The sequence below is a fragment of the Lissotriton helveticus genome, chromosome 3_1 (genome assembly GCF_964261635.1).
Source record: "Lissotriton helveticus chromosome 3_1, aLisHel1.1, whole genome shotgun sequence".
In the NCBI taxonomy this organism is placed as follows: Eukaryota; Metazoa; Chordata; class Amphibia; order Caudata; family Salamandridae; genus Lissotriton; species Lissotriton helveticus.
The window spans coordinates 1,565,716,752-1,565,739,068 of record NC_136061.1 but is presented as its reverse complement, the minus strand read 5'-3'; the positions used below and the strand labels follow the sequence as shown (position 1 = coordinate 1,565,739,068).

The window sequence follows — 22,317 nt, the reverse complement described above, 5'->3', positions numbered from 1 at the left end:
CTGAGTGGTAGTTTCCCTGATCACGAGCAGGCAACCCTGGCCATTCCAATGATACTGGCACATCCTATGACACGGAATTCCCTTTTCCCCTTTGGGGCCTTTTCATTATTGTTCCATGTTCTTTCTTTTATTTCCCGTTCTATTTAATCTCAACTAGTTATACACCCCTGTATAAGGGACACGACACTGGAATTTGTTATGCGGTTAGGAATAGTTTTGCTACTTTGTAAGTAGAACATTATCAATGCAACCTGCTCTGATTTTTATGCCTACTTAGTATTTACGTATGGTAGGTAGTATTTTTTATCTTCTGTAAAGCTTGCATATTATGTACCATATGGACCAGAACTTTACCTAGTGTACTGAGCTGTTTTAACTACCACATTGGTGCACTGCACCTTATGATGTGATATTAAAAAATGATAATAAACAGGTTAAAAAATGATTCTATTCAAGGTAATGAAAACCCCAGATAAAAGAAGTCACAAACAATCAAAACAAAGCCAAATGTTCCTCAGAAAGGAAAATCCCTCTATGTTGTGGTCTTCACTGTCATATACTCAAGAGATGCACAAATTGCTGGAAATGTGCTCAATCCAGCAGGCTGTCTGGTTAAACTTTGAAATCAGAGAGCGCTGCAAAGAAGTATCCATCAGAAGTGTACTGATGAGAAACAGCAAACACATATTATACTAGTGTGTATAAGTACCAATATTTTTATGTGCCTACTATTTAGGAAGGAGTCTATTTATTTTGATTAATTTGAGAGTCTACTTCATCTAAAAGAATTGCACAGCTGTATATTTTATAGGTTCTTAAACTGTATATGTTCAGATACAACCTGAACTCAGTATTTTTTATTTTTTTATTGCAGGTGATAAGTGAAAGTATGTCATTAGTTGTTCTAAATGCATATAACATATCATAAACTTTGAATACTTTACAGATACGTACGACAGTTCTCTTCATCACTTCCATCTCCACAGTCATTGTCTGAGTCGCACTGCCACATGCTGGTAATGCATTTTCCATTTGGGCATCTATATTGGTTGGGCATACAGGCATTCTCTGATAAAAGAAACAGTGCATTAACAGTTTGGCAAACAAATGAATGGCATTGTGAAAAATGTGGCATAAGGAATACGTTACCTACACTATAAGCATCTAATCGTAGCGAGTAGTGCTGAAGATTCATATGCCTAGCATTCTACTGCCATCTAGTGTAGGGCTCGGATGGTTGCAAATTGCTTTTCATTGAAGAAGTATTTTGACTTTCAAGGTATGGTGACTCCTCCTATAGTCTGTATTGCGCATGGTCAACAGCTTCTTTGTTTAGTTTTAGCAAATTGGGTGAGGTTAGGATAGGAGCAGTAAAGAAACAGAAAAGATGAACATGCGAGTAAAGATAAGGTAAAGTGTTTTTGTAAAGAAGTAAATACATCAGCCATAGGAATCTACCACACTACAAGCTATGAATAAATGCTTACAGGGTAAGTAACATGTTCCATTCGTAGCATGTGTTGACCGCAGATACATATTCTTAGCATATAATGTAAAGAAGTGCTCCCCAAAAGCAGTGGTTAGCTAGAGGTTGATGTAGATGTTTGAAAAAGTGTTTGTAATACCGCTTGATTGATTAGCTAGGATCAATCAATCAAAGTTTCTTTATTCGACTGACAGGAAAGCAGTCATAAAAGCACACAATACAATAAAATACAGTTCATTCATAGAAGGAAAAATTTATCTTCCAATAGTCTTAAAAGAAAAAAGTAATAAGCACTTATTAAAAAGACATGATACAGTGGTCCTATGTGCATATACTTAATCAAGACAGAATTGTATCTGTATTATATTTCAGTTTGGAGTCATCCTTCCATACTTGATCTATACTTTAAGGCTGTTATTAAAAACTTGCAGATAAAAAAAGTACTGTCTTCATGCAACATTTGAAGGTATAGAAGTGCGGGCTTAATTTGTGTAAAATTCATCTTTTTAAGCAACGGTTTTAAGAACATATTGCGTGGACTTGAGTAATAAGGACATAGGAATAAAAAGTGAGCCAAGTCTTGCGGAGACATGTTGTCGCAGCCGCAAGCTGGCAACACTTGACCTCTATGGGCTCCACTTGGTACAGCTAAAAGCAGATGATAGAGATCAAATCGAAATCTGCTCAGCAGGAAGCGTTCGTATCTGGATGTATTCCACGATAGATAAGGTTCAGAGAACACACAGGTCTTTGTTAGTGCATGGCTCCTTACGCTGGGCTTTTTGAGCTCAGTTTCTTCCCTGTAGAGTTGTCGCTTCAGGTAAAAGGTGTTTTTTACAAAGTTGACATCTTGCTTGGTGGCATTCTGGGGTGTTAAGTAAAGATCTAATCTGCCCAGATCTTTACAGCAATTACGAATGTATTTCATCCAGGGTATCTCAAGTTGTCCTTCCCAAGTAAGGGCTTCAGCTAGGATGTTATGAGTTAATGGAATCGCTGTATTGCGCCAACAGCTTAACCAGCAAAGCAGAGGGTTTGCAGCAATTTTGTCAGCTAGGTACGGGGTGCCCAATTCCTCATGTATAGAGAAGTTTGCGGTACTCTTTGGTAAGCTCATGACCTGTTTCAAAAAGTTATTTTCGAGAGCTACTAGGGTATCTACTGGTAAAAACCCCCACAGTTCACTACCGTAACATGCCACCGCAACACTTTTTGCCTGATAAAGCTTCAACACGGCAGACACTGGAGTGTTACCCAATTTGCGAGCGAAATCCATTATACCAGAGTTGGTCCTCAGTATTTCGCCTTTCTTTTTAGTTATGGCAGGGCCCCATTTAAGTTTATGATCGAAAAGTACACCCAGATACGAGAATGTTTTTGTAAGTGGAATGTTTTCCCCATTGACTGAGAAGGGGTATTGTTTTTTGGGAGTTAAACCAACCGTCATGACAAAAGATTTGGATTTGTTAATATTTAGGCCACGTAAGGACATGAATTGAAGAAAAGAATCCAGTAATTTTTGGAGTCCGAGTGCGGTTCTGGATAAAAGAACAGCGTCGTCCGCATACAACAGGACCGGTACGCCTGTTTTGCCAATTCGAGGGTAATCCGTGTCTGTTTTTATCAGGTGATCTTCAAGTCCATTAATATATAAGTTAAAAAGAAAAGGTGCTAATATACAGCCCTGCCTGACTCCTCGGTTGATTTTAAAATCTCTCGTTACTTTCATGTCTCTTGTAAAACGCACATTAGCACGGGTGTCGTTGTGTAGATCAGCCAGAAAATTGATCAAATTATTTTCTACGCCCATTAGCTAGGAATTTAACACAATAGTGTTCTGTGAATGTGTGTGGGTTATTACATGTAGCTGCTGTACAGATTTAAGCTAAAGGGATATTTCCTAGAAAAGCCATCAAAGCTCCTTATTTGCGTGTGGAGTGAGCTCATGGAGTTACAGGTGTTGCTCGGATAGGAATTTACCTTAAATAAATAAAAAGACAAGAGGAGTTTGGCAAAACAGGAACAAGTTGGTTTAATTAAATGCTGGAACCGAGAGAGCCTAGACAGAATGATTCTGATCAAAATATCTCGATGTACAAAGTTTTGGCTGTCCATTTATACAGTTAATGAGGTACAATAAAACAATTTTCTACATTCCCAAAAAATCATCTCAGTTGTAAGTCAATAAAGGACACAGATGGCTCTCATCCTCAGGGAGAGCTAGAGTGGGCCAGTGTGTATGTGTCCATATGTCTGGAATGAGGAGCGTGAGATCACTACGTGCCGTTTGCATGTCGTGTCTTGATTGGTCAAGAGTGCCTATCTATATGTGGTATCTAGTTTTGTGGTATTACTGGGAACGCTAGCCTTTGGCCAAATGGGTTTTATTGCGGCAAATTTTCTTGGGCTTGTTTGTGGTGCAACTATCTACCTGTGGAACCGATCAGGGTTTTTCCAGGGTGCGCATTTGTCTTTGGTTTATAGGGGGACAGAACTGTTACTCGATAGGCGTGGGTCGCAGGACCTGCCTGACCACGTATCTCTGACTCGGGGTTGACGGAGCAGTCGCATTGGGTGAAACCGACAGCAATGATTGGAGTTCATCGGAACTCCTAAAAGTAATATGGCAGCCACTGGTATAGTTTTTTATCAAAATGATCATCATTACGCATAAAGTTATCATATTGTATTTTGATATAGTTTGTACTGGTGTAAACATGGTTATGCTTGCTCTGGTCTGAACATGCGTTGGCACTGTTCTTATATGCAACAATACTAAAGTAGGAGCATAGATCACGGAATACATTGGTATAATTATTGCTGATGTTGGCGCTGGTGTATGGGCACAGGTTACAGTATACATTGACATTGCATTGATGGGCATTGTGCGGGTACACTCAGTGGCATATGTTCACATTGCATTTACTGACATTGCCGTTGTCAGGCCTGCACATATCATGATATTCGTTGACATCGTATTCACCCATTCCAACACAGGTATTGATTGCTTTGCGGTAGCAAGTTTGAAGACATCTGACTATCCATCTTGTTATTTCAGCTTTGGAAATAGGAGAACCTTTTTGGTGATTTGAAAATGCAATATAAAGTTGTTGTGTTTTACGAAAAGGTTGACTTCTCTCGATGTAATACATTACGGCTCTTTTAACATTGAACGTGAGTAGAGCTCTTTCTGCCTCAGAATCTGGTATATTGTGAAGAATACTGGTAGCTCTATTGTTTGATTTGCATGAAATGCGGAAACAACTTTAGAAAGGAAATTTGGATTAATACAAACTACCAATTTAGATGGATACATTTGGGGAAAAAGGTCCCTCCAAGTTAAGGGCTTGCAGTCGACTTATTCGCCTACGCAATGTGATAGCTACAAAAAAAGCTACTTTCCATGTGAGGAACTGTAAACCACATAAATGTAGTGGTTCAAAGGGTGATCCCGTGAGCCTAGAGAGAAGAAAAGTCAGGTTCCAGACTGATTCTAGCGGGGTGGAAGGTGGAATGACTCTTTTTAGTCCTTCCACACACGCTTTAATTACTGGAACTTTGAAGAGTGGCATATGTTGTCTGTTTTGCATGTAAGCAGCAAGAGCTGCTATGCTTGCTGCAAATGAAAAGTATAACAAATGAGGTCTTCCACTGTAGGCAAAAGAGGTTGGATTTAATTGGTTAAACAGTAATGTACAAATCTTTTCCATTTAGTCACATAACAGGCTTGAGTAAATGCCCTACATGCTTGTTTCAGGATGTCCATGCATTCATGTGGAGGTTTAAGGTGTCCAAATTCTAAGACCTCAGGTGCCAAATCGTCAGATTGAGTTGTATGGGATTTGGCTGTATTACCTTCCCCTGCTCCTCAGTTACAAGATGTGGCCAGAGAGGCAGTTTCTCATGTGCCACTACCGATAGTTGTAGAGGGTTGTGAACCATGCCTGTCACACCCATGTTAGGGCGATTAGGTTTAGTGTGAGGGATGTTGGTGTTAGCTTTAGAACCCCATAAGGAACGAGTGTGAGAGGGGGGAAAACTGCAAGCAAACATCCCTGACCAGCTGATCCATAGGGCACTGCCGTTGGATTGTGGGTGAAGAAACTTGAAGGCAAAGCTTTGGCATTTTGCGTTCTGCTGGGTTGGGAAGAGGTCGATCTCCGGGGTTCAAGTCAGTTGGAACTAGGAGTGGAGAAGTGCTGTGTCACGTTCTTACTTGTATACTTGCTGATGCATTCTGCGGAGCATATCTGCGAAGACGTTGTCCACCACTGGTAGGTATTCTGCTAGGAGGAGGACAATTTGATGTATGGCCCAGTGCCATATTTGCTCTGCAATGAGGAAAAGGTGTATGGAGCGTGTGCCCCGTTTTCTTAATGTAATACATTGCCATCATTTTGTCAGTACGGATCAGAACTACTTTGTTGTGAAGATGTTTCTGAAAGCTTTTAAAGGTAATTAAATGTCAAGGAGCTCTAGATGATTGATTGAAAGTGTTTTTAAGTTGGTGACCGGAGGCCACGTAATGTGGAGTCCTGCATATGTGCCCCCCAACCCTGTAGGGATGTATCTGGGGTAATGGGGATTTGTAGAACTGGGGCGTTGAATGGCCAACTCTGCAACCAATTGTTGGTTTTCCACCACTGCAGAGAGCAATGGGTTACTGGTGCTACCAACACTATGTCCTTTAGCCCCTCAGCTTGAGACTACAGTGTTTGAAGAGTGCATTGAAAAGGGGGCATATGTAGTTGTGCATGTAGCACTATGGCAATAATTAATGCCCACATTCTGAGAAGACTCATGACTGTTTATACTGTGATATGATGTGGTGAACAAGAGGTAATGCGGACTGAAACTTCTGCACCCTTTCTGGACTGGGGTAGGCTTTGGCTGTAACAGAATTTAATGTAGTGCCTATGAACTGCTGCACTTGCAAAGGTTGCAGGTGAGATTTCACTGTAGCGAGTGTGAAGCCTAATTTGTGTAGAAAGTTGAAAACACAGTGTCCTGCATGAACTGCTGGTTGGTGACACTCTCGATTAGCCAATCCTCTAGAAATTGTAACACATATGTGCCACCCCTTCTGAGACAACCAGGTACCACTACAAGGCATTTCTTAGCAAAAAGAAAGGAAATTATGCTATCGCACAGAGAAAAGTTAATATTGTAGCTAATTTCTTATATCCAGGCATTACCTTTAATATTAATTTAGATTGGAAAATAACGCTGTCTTCGAGGGCTACACAGATGACTAAAAGTATAGCTGCAATCTTCAGGTTTGCATCGAACTTGGGCAACCAGAGATGGTTAAATGTACCTGGCAAAAACGGTTTCTGTGGCTACATATGGGGCAGCAATTTGGGGTATAACCAATGTGGACACCCCTCAAAAAATAGAAGATAGGTTCACCAAGTGGTTACTGTCCGCGCCTAAGGCGTGTACCAATGTAATTCCACACAAAAACTAGGCTTACACTATATTTCCGATACAATCAAACTGGCTCCCTTGCTACTTTGGTTGTCAATTTGGAAACCGGAGGCAATACAGATAAATCGATGTATTATAAAGGATGTCATGAAATTGGCTTATGGGTAAAAAACAACATGGCTAAATTATATATGGTGCACTCTGGACTTTTTTGGGTTGGTGGCCCTTTATGATGGCCCAGTGCAATGTAAATCCTTTTTAAAGGCGAAATTAATAAAAACATTTTTTTACAGAAAGGTGCACAAGAAAGAGAGCAGAGAAATAAAGATAAAGTCACAGTAATCGCATATAATAGCAGACCCCCTTTGGTGCACGGTCTATCCTAGTACTTTGCATGTGTGACCAATAATTGCCATAGTTTCATATTAATAAGGTTTCGGTAGGGGTATGTAACTTAAATTCTGGGTTTCCCAGCAAATATTTTTCTCTGAGACACAACTGGGACGATGTCCGTGTGACTCCCGATCAAAACAATCAATTATACACATACTGGTTTTAAGCCATTTTTATAAAACTGAGAGGAAAAGATTTATCATCCCATTTCTGAAGAAATTTTGTTTGCGTAATTACATTAGAGCACTGTCTGTTATCTTACAATTAGAGACTCCATATGTTTGCCTGATGGTGGCCTCGTTTTTATGTACACAGGGTCAGGCTGATTTGCATATAGCCATGTCTGAACTGGGGTGGCAGAGTGGGCTAAAGAACGGTGATGGATCAAACCAAGATCTTTTGACTGGGTGTGAGTGTTTGATTGGCTCAGATGCTCTGTCCATCACCACCCCCTTTTGTACAGCTTTGGCCGCCATAAGTGTGGCAGGGTATGCTCAGACGTGAGTCCCTTGCTCACTTTGCCACTGGATTCAAGCAAGCCGGGCTGAAGACGACTGGAATGCCAGAAACCGGTCCCCGGAAGCTTGCTTCCGGTCCAGGGAAGACATGGCTTGGCAGTTCGGGCTGGACTGTTCCCATGAGGCACAGGGTCAGACTGATTTGCATATAGCCATGTCTGAACTGGGGTGGCAGAGTGGGCTAAAGAACGGTGATGGATCCAACCCAGATCTTTTGACTGGGTGTGAGTGTTTGATTGGCTCAGATGCTCCGTCCATCACCACCCCCTTTTGTACCGCCTCGTTTTTATGTAGGCAGAGTGGGCTAAAAAACGGTGATGGATCAAGCCCTGATCTTTTGACTGGGTAGGAGTGTTCTGCTTAATTCAGATACTCTGTCCATCACCACCCCCTTTTCTGAATCGTTTTTATGTACAGCACTAAAAACTCGCAGATTAGTAAACATGTGATCACATGTTAAAACCTGTATAATAAGCACAGCTCGAGCAAATCTAAGTGTGTTAAGATGCAGATCAACTAGTGAGGTGATGTATATGCTGTTTTTAAGGGTTTTAGGATACATTTTTAGATATCAGCATTTATGTGATAACTTATTGATATGTTTGCATATTTTTATCTGAACTTTTTATGCATGTTTCTAAATGTGAAATATAAGTATTAACTAATTGTTTGATTGAATACTCTTGGTAAAGTAGTTAGTCCGAATGGTAACACCTTGAACTGATAGTTCAGTACATTTACTTGGAAACCGAGATAGCGGTGGTGCACTGGGTGTATAGGAATGTGGAGGAAAGCACCTTTGAAGTATATGACTATCATAAAATCTCCTTGTTATAGCAATAGAATCACTTTCTGTATCGTCACCATATGAAAATGTTCTGACAGGATGTATTTGCTGTGTGATCTGATGTCTAGATTAGGCTTAAAGTCATATCCCTTTTGAGAATCGGGAGTATGGGGAGTGCAACCTGTGTCACTGGTGTTGTTTTGAGACAAGTACGAAAGGCACTTTTTGAAGGAGAGCTTGGATTTTCTCTTGGAGGAGTGTAAGGTGTTCTAGTGACATAATTTGTATTTGTGGTGGTATTGCGGATGGGGTAGCTGTAAGTTCTAGGCAATACATAATTTTAATGGAACAGACCTACTGATCTGTTGTAATTTGTGCCCAGTGTTGGTGGAATTGTAGCAGCTGTCCCCCTACTGGTGTTAAATGTTGAGGGAGGAGGCTCAGTGTGCCACTATTTAGTGGAAGTCATGCTTTTAGAGGCGAATCCATGAATCCTGTCTATTATTTTTGGTGACCTTTAGTACGTCCCTCTGGTGCATTAGGACTGGTTGCTGCTTTTGAACATTGCCTGTGTCTGAAGATGTGCTGGGTCCTGATGAACCGCAATATTGTCCTCCCCGAAAGGAGCCCCATTTGTGAAAAGTTTGTAATGCACCCATTGCTTTGGCAGTGTCCGTGTCCTTTTTGAATTTGTCCAACATTCCATCTATGTGTGGTCCAAATAAATGCTCACCATCGAAAGGTAGATTAAGAAAATGTTGTTGGACATCATGCTTAAACCAGAGACTCTAAGCCATGCATGGTGCCTAATAATGATGCTTGTATTCACCTACCCTGCACTTGTATCGGCTGAATCTAGTGCACATTGTATTGTGGCACTAGAAATAAGTTTAACTTCCTCCAATAGCTGAGCACCCTTTCTGCTGACATTGTTCTGGGAAATGCCAGAGTAGCGCTCTAAAATAGCGGGAAAGTAAGCCTACAGAATTGGCTATAGGGAGGTGGTTGGCTGCTTGTGCGGCAACAGTTTTCCTGCTGCATCATTTTATTTTGCTCTCTTTATCCATTGGAGAAGCATCTCTAGTACATGAGAATTGGCCCCTTTTTTCTGACAGTGTGAGCCACCACAGAATCAGGGGGAATGTGACCTGAGATGTAGATAGGATCAGAGGGACATGGCTTGTATTTATTGTCCAACCTTGATGTTAGTACTCTGGACTTGACTGGTTGCTTAAATATTTCCCCTGTGGACTTAAGCATCCCTTTTAGCATGGGAAAGAATTGTACTTGTCTATGAGACTTCAGTGTTTCCAGTGAAAAATCTTCCTCATCCTGTAACGCATAGAGGTCCACCTTATGATACCTTAACATATAAAGTGCAGCCCTACTTAGGACCTCATGGTAGGTTGTTGTATCATCTGGAGGTGAGGGTTTAAAGAGGTACAAGTCAGGATCAGTGTCATCCACAGGTTCTATGTCATAATGATCCCATGGGTAGTATATGGGTCCCCCTGTAGGTCTGGAAAGTACGGAGTATCATATAGTTGAATATCATCCCCTGTGTCACTGTCACCAGCTGATGATGGTGCCAGTGATGTGTGTGGCTGTTCTGAAGAAAGGTGGTTGCGTATTAACTGGTGAAATTGCCGGTGGTGGTATATAGGAAGGACAGGTGGAGGAGTAGAAAATATACGTATTGAAGTAGGTGGTGGAGTTGGAGGAAAAAGAATAGGGCTAGTGTCCCTGTGTTTACAATTTTTACTTCGAGCCTTGGGGGGATTTGGCCACATGAGCTCTTCCTTAAAAGTTCTCTTCCTTTCAGGAAGTGTGTCCTTTGATGGGCGGAGTGATTTTGTCACTACCCTGCTTGTGTCTGGTTTAACAAAGTCTTTTGTTTCCCATCAAACCTGTCTTGAAGGTTCTCAAGAATCTGCTTCACATGCAGATGTTTGGGCTCCGATGATGATGTTGCCGTTTTCGGCGCAGGCAGGATTTTCAATGGGTTTTTCTGCATCAGATTGCCTTTGGGTGCAGAGGGTGTCTTCAGATCCGAAGAGAATATTTTATGTTTCGATGCCTAGTGGTGCTTTCCCGGTGCGGAAGTTGGCTTTCAAGACACCAGCACCAAGGCAACTTTCGATACCTTTGGCTATTTTTTTAAATGTGGAAGGTTTTGTAAGCGAGGAACGCAAGACTGCTCCTTTGCTTGCTTTCAGAAACCACCATGACCAGGGCAGTGGGGTTCCGTAAGCCAGTAGGAGCCTTTACGGCTTTCGCCTGCATACTCACATGCCCTTCTGAGGGATGTCCATAGGCACAGCCTGTGGCCTCTGCATTCTCAAATTTATCCTCCAGCTCTATGGACTGCGCCCCGAAGATATCGAGCACATCGCCGGTTTGGTATGCCTGCATGGTGGAGTGGGCCAGCGACTTTGCTCTGTTGCTGAAGCGTCTTCTTGGATTGAAAGGCAAGGCATGCCTCACATGACACCTGGTTGTGCTCCAGGGATAAGCAGAGATTGCAGACCGAGTGCTGATTATGCCTGGAGTACTTGGCGTGGCACTTGGGGCAGATACTGAAAGCCGTCTTTTCCCATCACTCTTAGTCGTCGAGTGGAAGAAGGCGGCGGCAGAAATGGAAACTGAAGTCGGACCGGACCTGTGCCCTGGCGGGCAGATCGAAATAGTTAAAGGAAACCAGTAGGTATTTGTTGATGCTAAATCTTCCATTGAAGGGTGATTAACGAGAGTGCTGGTCAGGCCTCAACAGTACACAAATGAAGGTGTGGGGTCCTGCAACTGACCAGCCTGGACCTCAATAATTGAGAAACAGAACAGAATGGCTGATCAGGGTAATTGGAAACAAAATATATATAACCACACAACCAATGAGTGTCGTGTAGCCAAGGGTTTAGATATTCCCAACAACTTGAGTATTTTTGAAAAAACTTTATATTATTTCAATAAAAATGGCATCAAATAGACACTCCGTCACCACAGTTAGTGCAAAAACATGGAAGAATATATACAAATATATACAACAAATATATATACATCACATTGAAGGCAACGTATACTTGAAAAAATGATGGAAAACAATATATTACAATTGTTGTGATGACACCAACTATAATCTACAATGTGAGTTCAAAAGCACACGTTTGCAAATTAAACACTTCTTTACAATTCATTAAAGAGATAAACCAGTCCTTTGGTAACAAAACATGTGAACAGGGCGGACACTAAGGTGGAATGGCCTGCCTGTCACACAACACCTGTGAATAGTAATTTCTAAGAAATTGCAGGTAGGGCCCACAGAAGTGGTATGAGTTTATCACTAGCTGCACCCTCCGTTCTTGACACAGGCTGGGGGTCAACGCGTTTCGAACCTTGTTTGTTCTAGGTTCTCCTCAGGACGAGGACTGGGTAAGTAATTACCTTCTCAGCCAACACGTTGACTGCGTGGAGAGAAGGGGAACCACCAGAATAGTTCTGGGTGTGGTGTCAAAGGTGCCGCAGTCGGGGGCGCCCAAAGCGAGCTGTATTTATCAGCGCGGACTCACATCCTCTCTTAATTGTGTGTTATTCAGATGAAGAGAGCTGCACACGTTGTGCGCTGTTCAAGGGAAACGAGCCGCAGTATGTTTTTCAAGCTTGCGAGTGGGAATCAATCTCTCGCTGTCGATTCAAGCCTTGCTTAGATGAGTCCGCGATGTTCGTCTGCCGGTAGGGTCAGATTAGTGAAGGCCTCAAAGCAGGAATCGTTGCTTTGGTCATGGAGCTCCGAAGTGGACGTCCAAACCAAATGGCAGAAAAAACAATCTAACAACGGAGCTGATGACCATGCGCAATACAGACTATAAGAGAAATCACCATATCTTGAGACTCGAAAAAGTTGCAAACGTCCGAGCCCAACACTAGGTGTCAGGGGTATGCTATGCATATGTATTTATGGCTAACACATGCTACAAATATGTATTTATTAATTAATCAAATTACAAATCATATTTATTTACATAGCTTCAGACAAGCATTCCCGCCTTAATCACTTACTCAACAATTTCCCCAACAATTTACTCAACAATTTCCCCAAAGTACAACCGGAGCCCTCCCCTATACTGCCCAACCTCCCCTTTTTCTGCAGTGACTGTCTTTAGTGCATCAGTCTATCTGGGTTCCCTTCCCCAACCTGCTTACGGTTATAGCTTAGCTAGAGCATATTTCTAATTATCTAAAAGTCAAATGCTCGTAATATGATTGGGTGTTAGAGGCCTCTGTTGTCTTCATTGAGGTACTGAAGCACTAGGTCCCACACTTTATATCTGAGCGCCTCGCCTTTGAGTTCATATGCCACTTTCTCATGTGCCAATATGCGCTGGAGCCACAGTTCTGCTGTTGCTGCTATTTTGTTACCTCAACTGCCCAGTAATGCTTGCTTAGCTGCCAGTAGCAACTGGGAAATAAGTTTCCCTATGGTAGAGTGTAAAGGGTAGGTGGGTGTGGTACCTAAGATTATATATGTTAGTTTGATTCCCCCTTAATTTTCAACAGGATGTATAATACATCACCCCTAAATTCTTCGTGTTTCGGACATGCCCAAAGTAAGTAGAGAATTGTCTCCTCCTCCCAACAATTCCTCCAGCAATGTGTCAATTGTGTATTTCCTATCATGTGCATGCGTGCCTGTGTGTAGTGCCACCTGTACACGTTTTGTATAAAGTCTCTCGCCCTTGGGTTTGATGGGTAAAACTGTTCGCATGTGCAAAGATATCATCCCACTGTTTTTAGCTCTTTCCCCTTTGTTCTTAGTATGCAAAGTTCATTTACGGTAATTTTGAACTGAGTAATGCATAAATATGAGATACTGGGCTTTGGAGGATCCACTCAAAGATCGTAGTACCATCCTATACATAGGCCTACAGAACCCCCTTCCTAATTTAAAAAAAGCATAGTTTTATTCCTTATTGGATGCCGTATATTGACTTGATATTAAAAAAAATGTGCAAGACCTCCCTTTGAAATAAACATCTTGCAATCCAAAGCATCACAGCAGTTGCAAATGCTTTTATTTAACCTTGGTGTGAAGTCTGTGCTCCCAATGATGGGGGCTGAGAGGGGAAGGGTAGGTAGTTAGCTTATGCCACTGTGTTTAGTCATCCCTAGTGTCAAGTGCTACCCTGGTCACTGGTGAGATATATGTTCTGGCACCAATATTTAAGGGACTCAGAGTACCTACACTGCCAGCAAACTGTTTGTCAGTTTCCTTAAGGAGTCATTCTATGATGTAACTCGCCTGGGCAACCTCATAGTATCAGTGTGAATCTGGCAATCCCAGGCAACCCTGCAGCGTAGTGTGCTTGCGCATACAGGATCTCCTCCAACCCCATACAAAGGGGTTGTATATCACGTTCTTTAATTTTAAAGGAAGAGACAAGTTCTAACTCTCCCATCCACTATATAAAAGGGTGTTAGCCCTAGTAAGTTACTTTATGCCAGTATAAGCATATTCAGAACTGGGCTATTTTAAGATACAAGTGCTCTAATTAGGTCTATAGCGAAGGATTAGGAGTAGCTGTGATTTTTCATTTTCAACTTTATCCATATCACAAACATACTACTGTGATTCATGTGACGCATTTGGAAAAAACACATACCTTCTTTGGCACAACTGTTGTTCTTCATTTGATATCCTGGTGGGCAATCACACTGTAGCTCCCCCGACTGCAAAATCTTGCTAGGCACGTCATCTGGACATCTGCAAGTCCTACTGTTGTTGGATTTTGGCAAACACAATAAGCTACAAGGCGTTGAAACGCATGCATTCTGTCCTGTTTTGAATAAAACCATACATCCACCACTGTTAAATATCCAGATGTCAAATGCTTTGATAAATATGTGCACACCTCTTACCGACACCAACCGAAAACTAGTTTCACTAAAAAACATAACATGGTGTGCCAATAAATGCATACAATCATCTAAATATTTAAAAACACACTTTAGTTTAATCCTTCAACTTCTTTGAAATTATTAAAAAAAACTGTAATAAAATAAGACTTATAAAAAAAATAACAGTTCAAACGTACAAATTTGGTCGGCACCATAAGGTAATGACATTAAACAGTAATCACCATCATCATCTGTTCAATGGTAGCATCTCATTTTTATCAACTCAGGTAAACTTACAAAAAGAAATAAAACCAGACTTTGGAAGATACAATTGCATAAAAGACATTAAAAACATAAAAGTATGGATTACAAAATTGTCCCAAAGTGGCACTTACACCTAACTATTTTCCAAACGTGTCATTTTTCCAGTCTTTATACTCTCTTACACTGGACACAGATCTTGAAACTAACCTCAGATGGGCTATCTTTCCCTAAACTTTAACAATTTCCATGAAGCTGTGGCCCAACCATAGCGGCTTTAGTCCGATCGTGGGTTGAGATATATTCATAATCAAAGAATTTATTGTCCAATTATTTAAAATAATTACAATTTTATTCAATCGATGTAGTTTATGAGCATTCAGCAGAGGTATGTGGCAAAAGGTTATAGTTGGCTAAGATACCTGCAATGTCCCCCCTCTATGCCTTGATATTAAGCAGTAAGTTACAATGGGGTAACCCACTGTCCCTCAGAACCTGGGCAATGTTAAGGTATAGCAACAATGGTTCTGTCGGGTTCGAAACAAGATTCTTAACACATTGTACTAAATAGTTAATACTTCATTTCTTTTCAACGGGTCAATCCGAGCCACAAAGCCAAAAAATTAATTAAACGAATAAACAAATCCAAACCATGTCGGGTATTTCAGGTTATTTTATATGAATTTACTTGCATTCACAAATACCCTTCTTTGCATTGAAAAAACAGTTCAAATATTTTGAACGGCGCAACCGATTGTGAGAACAGTGAAGTTCAAGTGCTCAGTGATATATAGTGCAGTGATATAATCGTGACTTATATACAGTGTGGAAGGGAGGGGAGGTTTTGGTCAGACAAATCTTCATTGGATAAAAGCAACTTAAGTTTCCTTGCAATTGTTATGGGTCAATGAATATACGGGTACTCCCACAAGTCAACAGAATTTTTCTATACACAGTCCCTAAGTTAAATCATTAAGACAATCCCAAGATGCAAAATGTTAAAAACCTGAGAAATTCCTGGGTGGCCAAGTTGCTATGTAAACATCTATACCATATCATAAAATTGCGCAAAAAAAAGTTATCTTAAAAAGTGGCCCGATAGTTATTTAACTTGCATACATACACTTCTCCCTGCAATACACTAACACTTATGATTTTATCCCCCTCAGTAATCCATAGAGGTAGAAGAAACAAAATACATAGTGCTATAGTGTTTGTGATTATATCAATATGAGATAAGCGCACTTTATATTGTACTGGTGCAAATTAAGATTGTTTCAGAATCTGCTCTTGTTTTATCCAGACATTAGACAAAGAGCGGCTCACAGAAAATACAACAGGGCCCGTTGTATTGGTCATCAATATCCGCTTCACCTCTCTGCAATGGATTACCACACAGACAAACAGACCAGCATGAGCCATCTTTTGAGCGTGCCATGATATTCAGGGCACACAAACATAATATGATCTGGAGTCTCAGGATTCATGCCACAAGCTGGGCATATATCAGAGGCATGGTTATTGCTGCAGTTTCTGCTGAATGCCCAGAAGGGCACGCAGCCTATTCTAAATCTTATATATAAAATCTTAGCCAGAGGTGGTGTTATAATATCCATATAACTTTCAAAGGCTGGGGTGGGCTTGAATGCCAGACACTGCTCAGACAACTGCCCCAAGGTACCCCTGGAAATTTGCTCTTCGCGCACATAAGCCCAATAAGTCAATTTTAAAACCACTTTATCCACATTGCAAATTAGCTCAGGTGACATCTGTAGCTTAAGCAAGCTCAATTTTTTGCACCATCTGTAAATAAATCTTAGCCAAGGAACCTTCAAGGCATGGTCCAATTTCTTTACATCTCTCAGGGAGTGTCTGTATTCAGCTAATTGAGGGGTCTTCAAGATTTCAAACCAAAAAAATAACCGTTTCAGTTTGCCAGGTCAGATGCTCGTTTCATACCAATATCAAAATAGAGGGGTAAAAGGGGAATGTTTGCTGCAACAGAAATCAATGATCTAATAAAGTTGTTCTTCTCAGCTACGGCGAGCTTATAAGTAAGTATCCATGTAGCTCCATACTTCTGCACCAAAGCAGCACTTTGGGCCTTTGCACAGTAGGCTTCCAGGGCAGGAGAAATGGAATGTACGCATGTGTTCTTCTGTAACGATGATAGATTTTGATCCGAGCGATATTAAAAGTGATCCTTTATCAATTTTTGTCCCCACTTGAATTTGTCATACAAGGTCACACCGAAATAGTCAAAGCTAAACACCCGTTCCAATCAGTCTGTTCCAGCCATTCCATAACAACTATTGTTAACTATCTTTCTTAGGACCATAAGCTTTTTGCACCATTTAATTCCAGACCCCTGTCACTGCAGAATTCTAGAAATGTATTTAGCAGATTTTGTAGACCCCTCCTTGTTTTTGAAATAAATAAGGAAACATCTGCAAACAAACGTATAGGTGTTTTTAACTGTTCAGGATGGGAGAGTCATTAGCACACTTATACAAGAGAGTTGAGAGGTGCACTCAGTGAAGTCAATGATACAAAAAGTCCATTGATTTTGTCAATCTTCAATTCTTTCTTTAATGGGTTCTTTGTTTTCGCTTTTTTTAAAATACACAGGCACAGCCAACGCGTTTCATTCCCATTAGTGCCTTGGGAATTTCGTCAGGGCTGCAAAAGATTTTAACATGCATAAGCATTTTTCGCCATGTGTTAGAATGGACATAATGATACACTACATAACACTCAAATTACATTAAAATTGACTAGAGGATACACCAATAGACAAAGTTTTACTAAAATTCAAGCCAAAAGGCATGTTCGTTACTTTAACAAGCAAGTACCCCTCACCAGTACATTGCCTTCAAATTGTAAATCAGATTAATACAATACAATATAGAACTGTTCCACCGACGTGTGCCAATTGGGGAGAAAAAGGTACACCCAAAACAAAAGGTTGTGCAACCATGCGACGTGTAGTGCTAAGTAAAAGCCAAAAGTAAGAAATAAAGTAGAGTATCCCTTGTCCCAAGTTTTAAGACAAAGTGAGTCACAGAATATGAGATCAAACTGACCGAGGTTGGCGTCTTAGATAGAGCCTTTGAATACTGACTATTTCACCCCTATTGCCCTGATGGATATAGGGAATGAGAGATTGTCTTAATTAGTACTCCTATTCGCCACCACATAAGGCCAAAGAATAAGCTCACCATGAAAGAGGATCATTCAAATCCGATGATCCAAGATGTAGAAGCACCTTCAAAATTAATGCCGTAAAGGTATAGTCTGTGGATTGGCCCAGATATTCCTGATGATAAGAATAAAGATTATTATAGTTTTTTGTTTCTTAATAATAAAATGAACAATTTGGATGTAAGTCACAAAGGATCCTTTAAGTTAGCCGGAGATTCATTACAATCTAAGGGCTATGTTGTGGCCTCGGTCATGTATGTCCTACACGGATTCGAAAATAGGCCATAATAAATATGTTGGTATTATTTGCTCAAGGTAATGTTACCTGGAAAGTATAGATGTAACGTTCCAGAAGTCGTGTTCCGATTGTAATTCCACAGGCGGCCCACCACAATGTGTGGAGAAAAAAGCAAGACTCTGTTTCGAACCCCCTGTATTTAAAACACCTAGGGAACACATATATGTGAGCCATATTGTATCAGGCTCTTGAAAAATTCATGTACACCCTATTCCTAATAGTATGGATCTCGGCATAAAGTTCATTTGTTAGATTGGGCGTAACAACTAAGAAGTGGCCCTGTCTCCCATTAGTATAGTTAGGAGAGATTTAATTATGATCACCTTCCCCCCCACTCATACAAGGGAACGTGCATATTCCAACAGTAGAAGGTGTTCAATCCATTGTTTCACCACAAACGATTCAATCATTGTAGCCCTCCTCGCTCTTACTCCTGCAGGTGAACATAGTTATTTATAAAATCGAGCGTGGTGGTGTGACTTAAAAATAATCCAATAGTTATTATCCTCTTTGACCCGTTATAACCAAACAGTCATGCCTCCAAAGGTTAAATACTTTCACAGCAATAAACAATGTGCTCTCACTCAAACTGTAGTACCTTCAACAGTCAGTGTAGCGAGGGGGACAGTAGCACGAGCTAGTCGTCGGGCGAAGTTCAAACCAGTAGATGAACTTAAATCTTCCAATGCGGGACCTAGAAAACAAATATAGGTACCTATTTCGCGATGGTACAGAAGGGCGTCGCCAGGGCTAAAGGTTCCTAATCGATCGAGTTGGTGTGGCATACCTATGATAGGGTGTCCGCGATCTCCTGCTCCTCCCCGCGGATTACTGGAAGCAGTGTTCGCCGGTCCCCCGCCATATTTAAAAGGCAGGGCTAGTCCAGGACTGTGTCACGTGATTACCCGGCAATGCAGCCGAATAGGGAGAAGATCTATGTTGTCCCATCTTTCTCACACGAGCGGCCATCTTAGCAAGTGGTGAAATATAAAAAATAACATATGAAATAACCTGCCGATATCATTAAGGTAAAGATAAAAGATGCGTGGTGGTCATATATGACCTATCCAAAATTAAGAGTTTAAAAGGGTACATTTCTTCGTATGTGTAATGTTTTAAATCTAATTATCCATAGGCCAGCGTAGTTGTTCTTCAACGATAGAGTGAGTTAATAGTGGTTCGACATAATAATACTAAATATTACTAGAAGCTCGAATCAATATGCCCGATCTAATTGCCAAAGGGTGCAAAAATTCATCCATGGCGAACCTTGGAGGCCATGGCGGCCATATTGGAAAAGGTTGAGAATGCACGGAGGCTAATCAACTCGTGATATCCTGGTCCCCAAAAAGAAATTGGAATAAAAAGGACGTGAAACCCAGTGTAGTCAAAAAAAAGAAATAAAGAATCGTAAAAACGCAATTCATGGTGATCGAACTGATTTCGAAGGGGCAAGGGCTCTTCTATGGCAGTGTTAGGGCGCCATGGCGGCCATGTTAGAAGAGGTTGAAAAATACATGAAAGATATCACACTTATTCTATGAAGTGGCTATATCCTTGCACACAGAATGAAATTCAAATAATATTAATAACATGAAAAATTTCGGTGTGGTTAGTTACAGAAAAAGGAAAACATCAAGATAAACAGAAAAAAACGCATTGCATGAATGTTCCACATATATAAAAACAACAATATGATCAAAAAGAGAGAAATTGCAAGAGTGTTCCACATGCATAGAGACAATTCATCTTACAGAATCACTACTTCAACAAACTATTTGCGATAAGGGAATTATCCCACATGCATAGAGACAATTCATCTTACAGAATCACTACTTCAACAAACTATTTGCGATAAGAGAATTATCAGTCTCTATGAAAGGGGGACGAGTACAACCTAAGTGTCTATTTATACAATATTCACATTAAGGGCCAATATATGTCAACATCTGCCCTACACATATCCATTTTTTAAAGAAAAAGTGATTGATCCGGAGATATATACCAATTATGCAAATCCTGGCCACTATTAACCGTTCATGTTCTGATTTTGAGAAGCACAAATGTACCAGGGGTAGAGAATGTAGCAGTAAGGGGTCGCATTGATGTTTCATTCAAGAAAATAATGGAGTTCATTGTCAGTATTGTGTCCCCTTTGTGTTGCTCATAAGCGGCAAATCGACTTGGCTTCCCTTTGTCTTACTGTTAGTTCTCGATCACCCCCTCTTTTATCCTGTGGTACATGGTCTATTCCATGGAACCAGAAACTGGTATCCCCTGGATGTTTCTCACTGTAATGTGAGCTCACAGGATAACGTTTGTCTTTGCCCATAATTGCCCTTCTGTGTTCTTGAATTCGCAACTTTAAGGCACGCACAGTACTTCCCACGTAAATGATGTTGCAGCTACATCCACGAACGTATACCACATGTGTGGTGTTGCAATTTATGAAGCTATTTATCCTGTAGTTGTTTGGTGTGTTGTATGTGAAGTTAGTGATCTTATTGAGACCTGCATCACAAACAATACATGACCCACACGTATAAAAGCCCAAAGGTTTGGATGGAAACCAGGATTCACGTGGAGTTGTTATGTAACTCTGGCATAGATTATCCCTAAGTGATCTTCCCTTCCTGTATGATATGAGGGGTCTCGCTGTTATAGATTCTCGCAGGCCAGGGAAATTTTTTAGAATGTCCCAGTGTTTTCTAAGCACATTGTGAACCTTATTGCTATTGGAGTTGTATTGGGTCGTGAAGGTGATGCTTCGATCCTTTCTAGTGGAAGTGTCGTAATGTTTAGGTAGCAACGTATCTTCCCTGCGCAGATTTCTCGCTTTTTGGACCGCGACATCTACCACTTTCTGATTATAGCCCCTTTTGAGGAATCTGGTTTTCGCAATGTCTAGATTTTGGACATAGAACTTCTCTTCACTGCAGTTTCTACGCCGTCTCACCATAGGGTATATTGTTGATTACGGAGTGTGGGTGAGCACTGTCTGCGTGTAGTACCGCATTGCATGAGGTCTCCTTCTGTTGCTCTGTATTACGCCTTCCTTAACATAAAAACAAATGTCAAGAAAGTTGATGATGTCTCTGTTGTGTGTCATGGTAAGTTTCACGTTGTATTCATTGTTATTCAAATACGTGTGAAATTGTTGTAGGGACTCAGTTGAACCCGACCAGAGTACAATGATGTCATCAATGTACCTCCCCCAGAACACAATATGTTCGGTCCAGGGGGAGGCACGTTTGCTCCAGGCATGCATCTTTTCAAATTGACCCATGAACAGGCAGGCATATGAAGGCGCTGCCTTTGAACCCATGGCAGTGCCACGGGTCTGGTGGTACCAGACCGAGTCATGTAGAAAGTAGTTGTTATTAAGGATTAAATCCGTCATGTCTAGTAGCATGTTGTTGAAATCATGTTTATCAGCTGGTTCCATATCCAGGAAGGATTGTAGGGCTTCTATACCAACATCCCTGTGTATACAGGTATACAAACCCTCGACATCAAATGTAACTAAGGAAAGTTCGTCAGACCATTGATAGTAATTCAGTTTGACCAAAATGTCCTTGCTATCTCTTATACACGAGGGAAGGGCCACTACATATTTCTGTAGATGCAAGTCCACGAATTCAGAGATTTTTTCAGTCCTCCAGGATACAGGAGGATTTTCCACTGTCTCTAACCACAACATTACCGCCAAACAGCGACAAGCCCTTGAAAGACTCAAGGCCGATAAAACTATTGTCATCAAAGAGGCAGACAAGGGCGGTAATGTTGTGGTTATGAACTTTGGGGAATACATGACCGAAATCAATCGCCAACTCAGTGACATCAGCTGTTATAGACGCATTTCCAGCAATCCAACCAATGGGGTCACTTGTATGATCACAGCCAAATTGATGGAATGGCGAGAGACAGGCCTCTTATCAGAGGATGAATTTAAATATCTCAGAGTAACAAAGCCCAAATACCCCTGCATATACATTCTGCCCAAAATTCATAAGGGGGTAGGGGGGGGCATTTCCACCGGGACGCCCAATTATTTCTG

At 41.0% G+C, this 22,317-nt stretch overlaps 1 protein-coding gene across 1 annotated transcript in view; it reads right to left on the bottom strand.

The window, feature by feature from the left end:
- SORL1 (sortilin related receptor 1) overlaps window positions 1-22,317 on the bottom strand; it is an 852,839-nt gene that overhangs the window by 426,959 nt on the left and 403,563 nt on the right. Inside the window, exons 22-23 of the mRNA XM_078682321.1 lie at window positions 14,266-14,439; window positions 955-1,068 (exon numbers count right to left, since the gene is read on the bottom strand). Coding sequence (XP_078538447.1) covers window positions 955-1,068; window positions 14,266-14,439 — 288 coding nt within the window. The remainder of the gene's footprint in view (window positions 1-954; window positions 1,069-14,265; window positions 14,440-22,317) is intronic.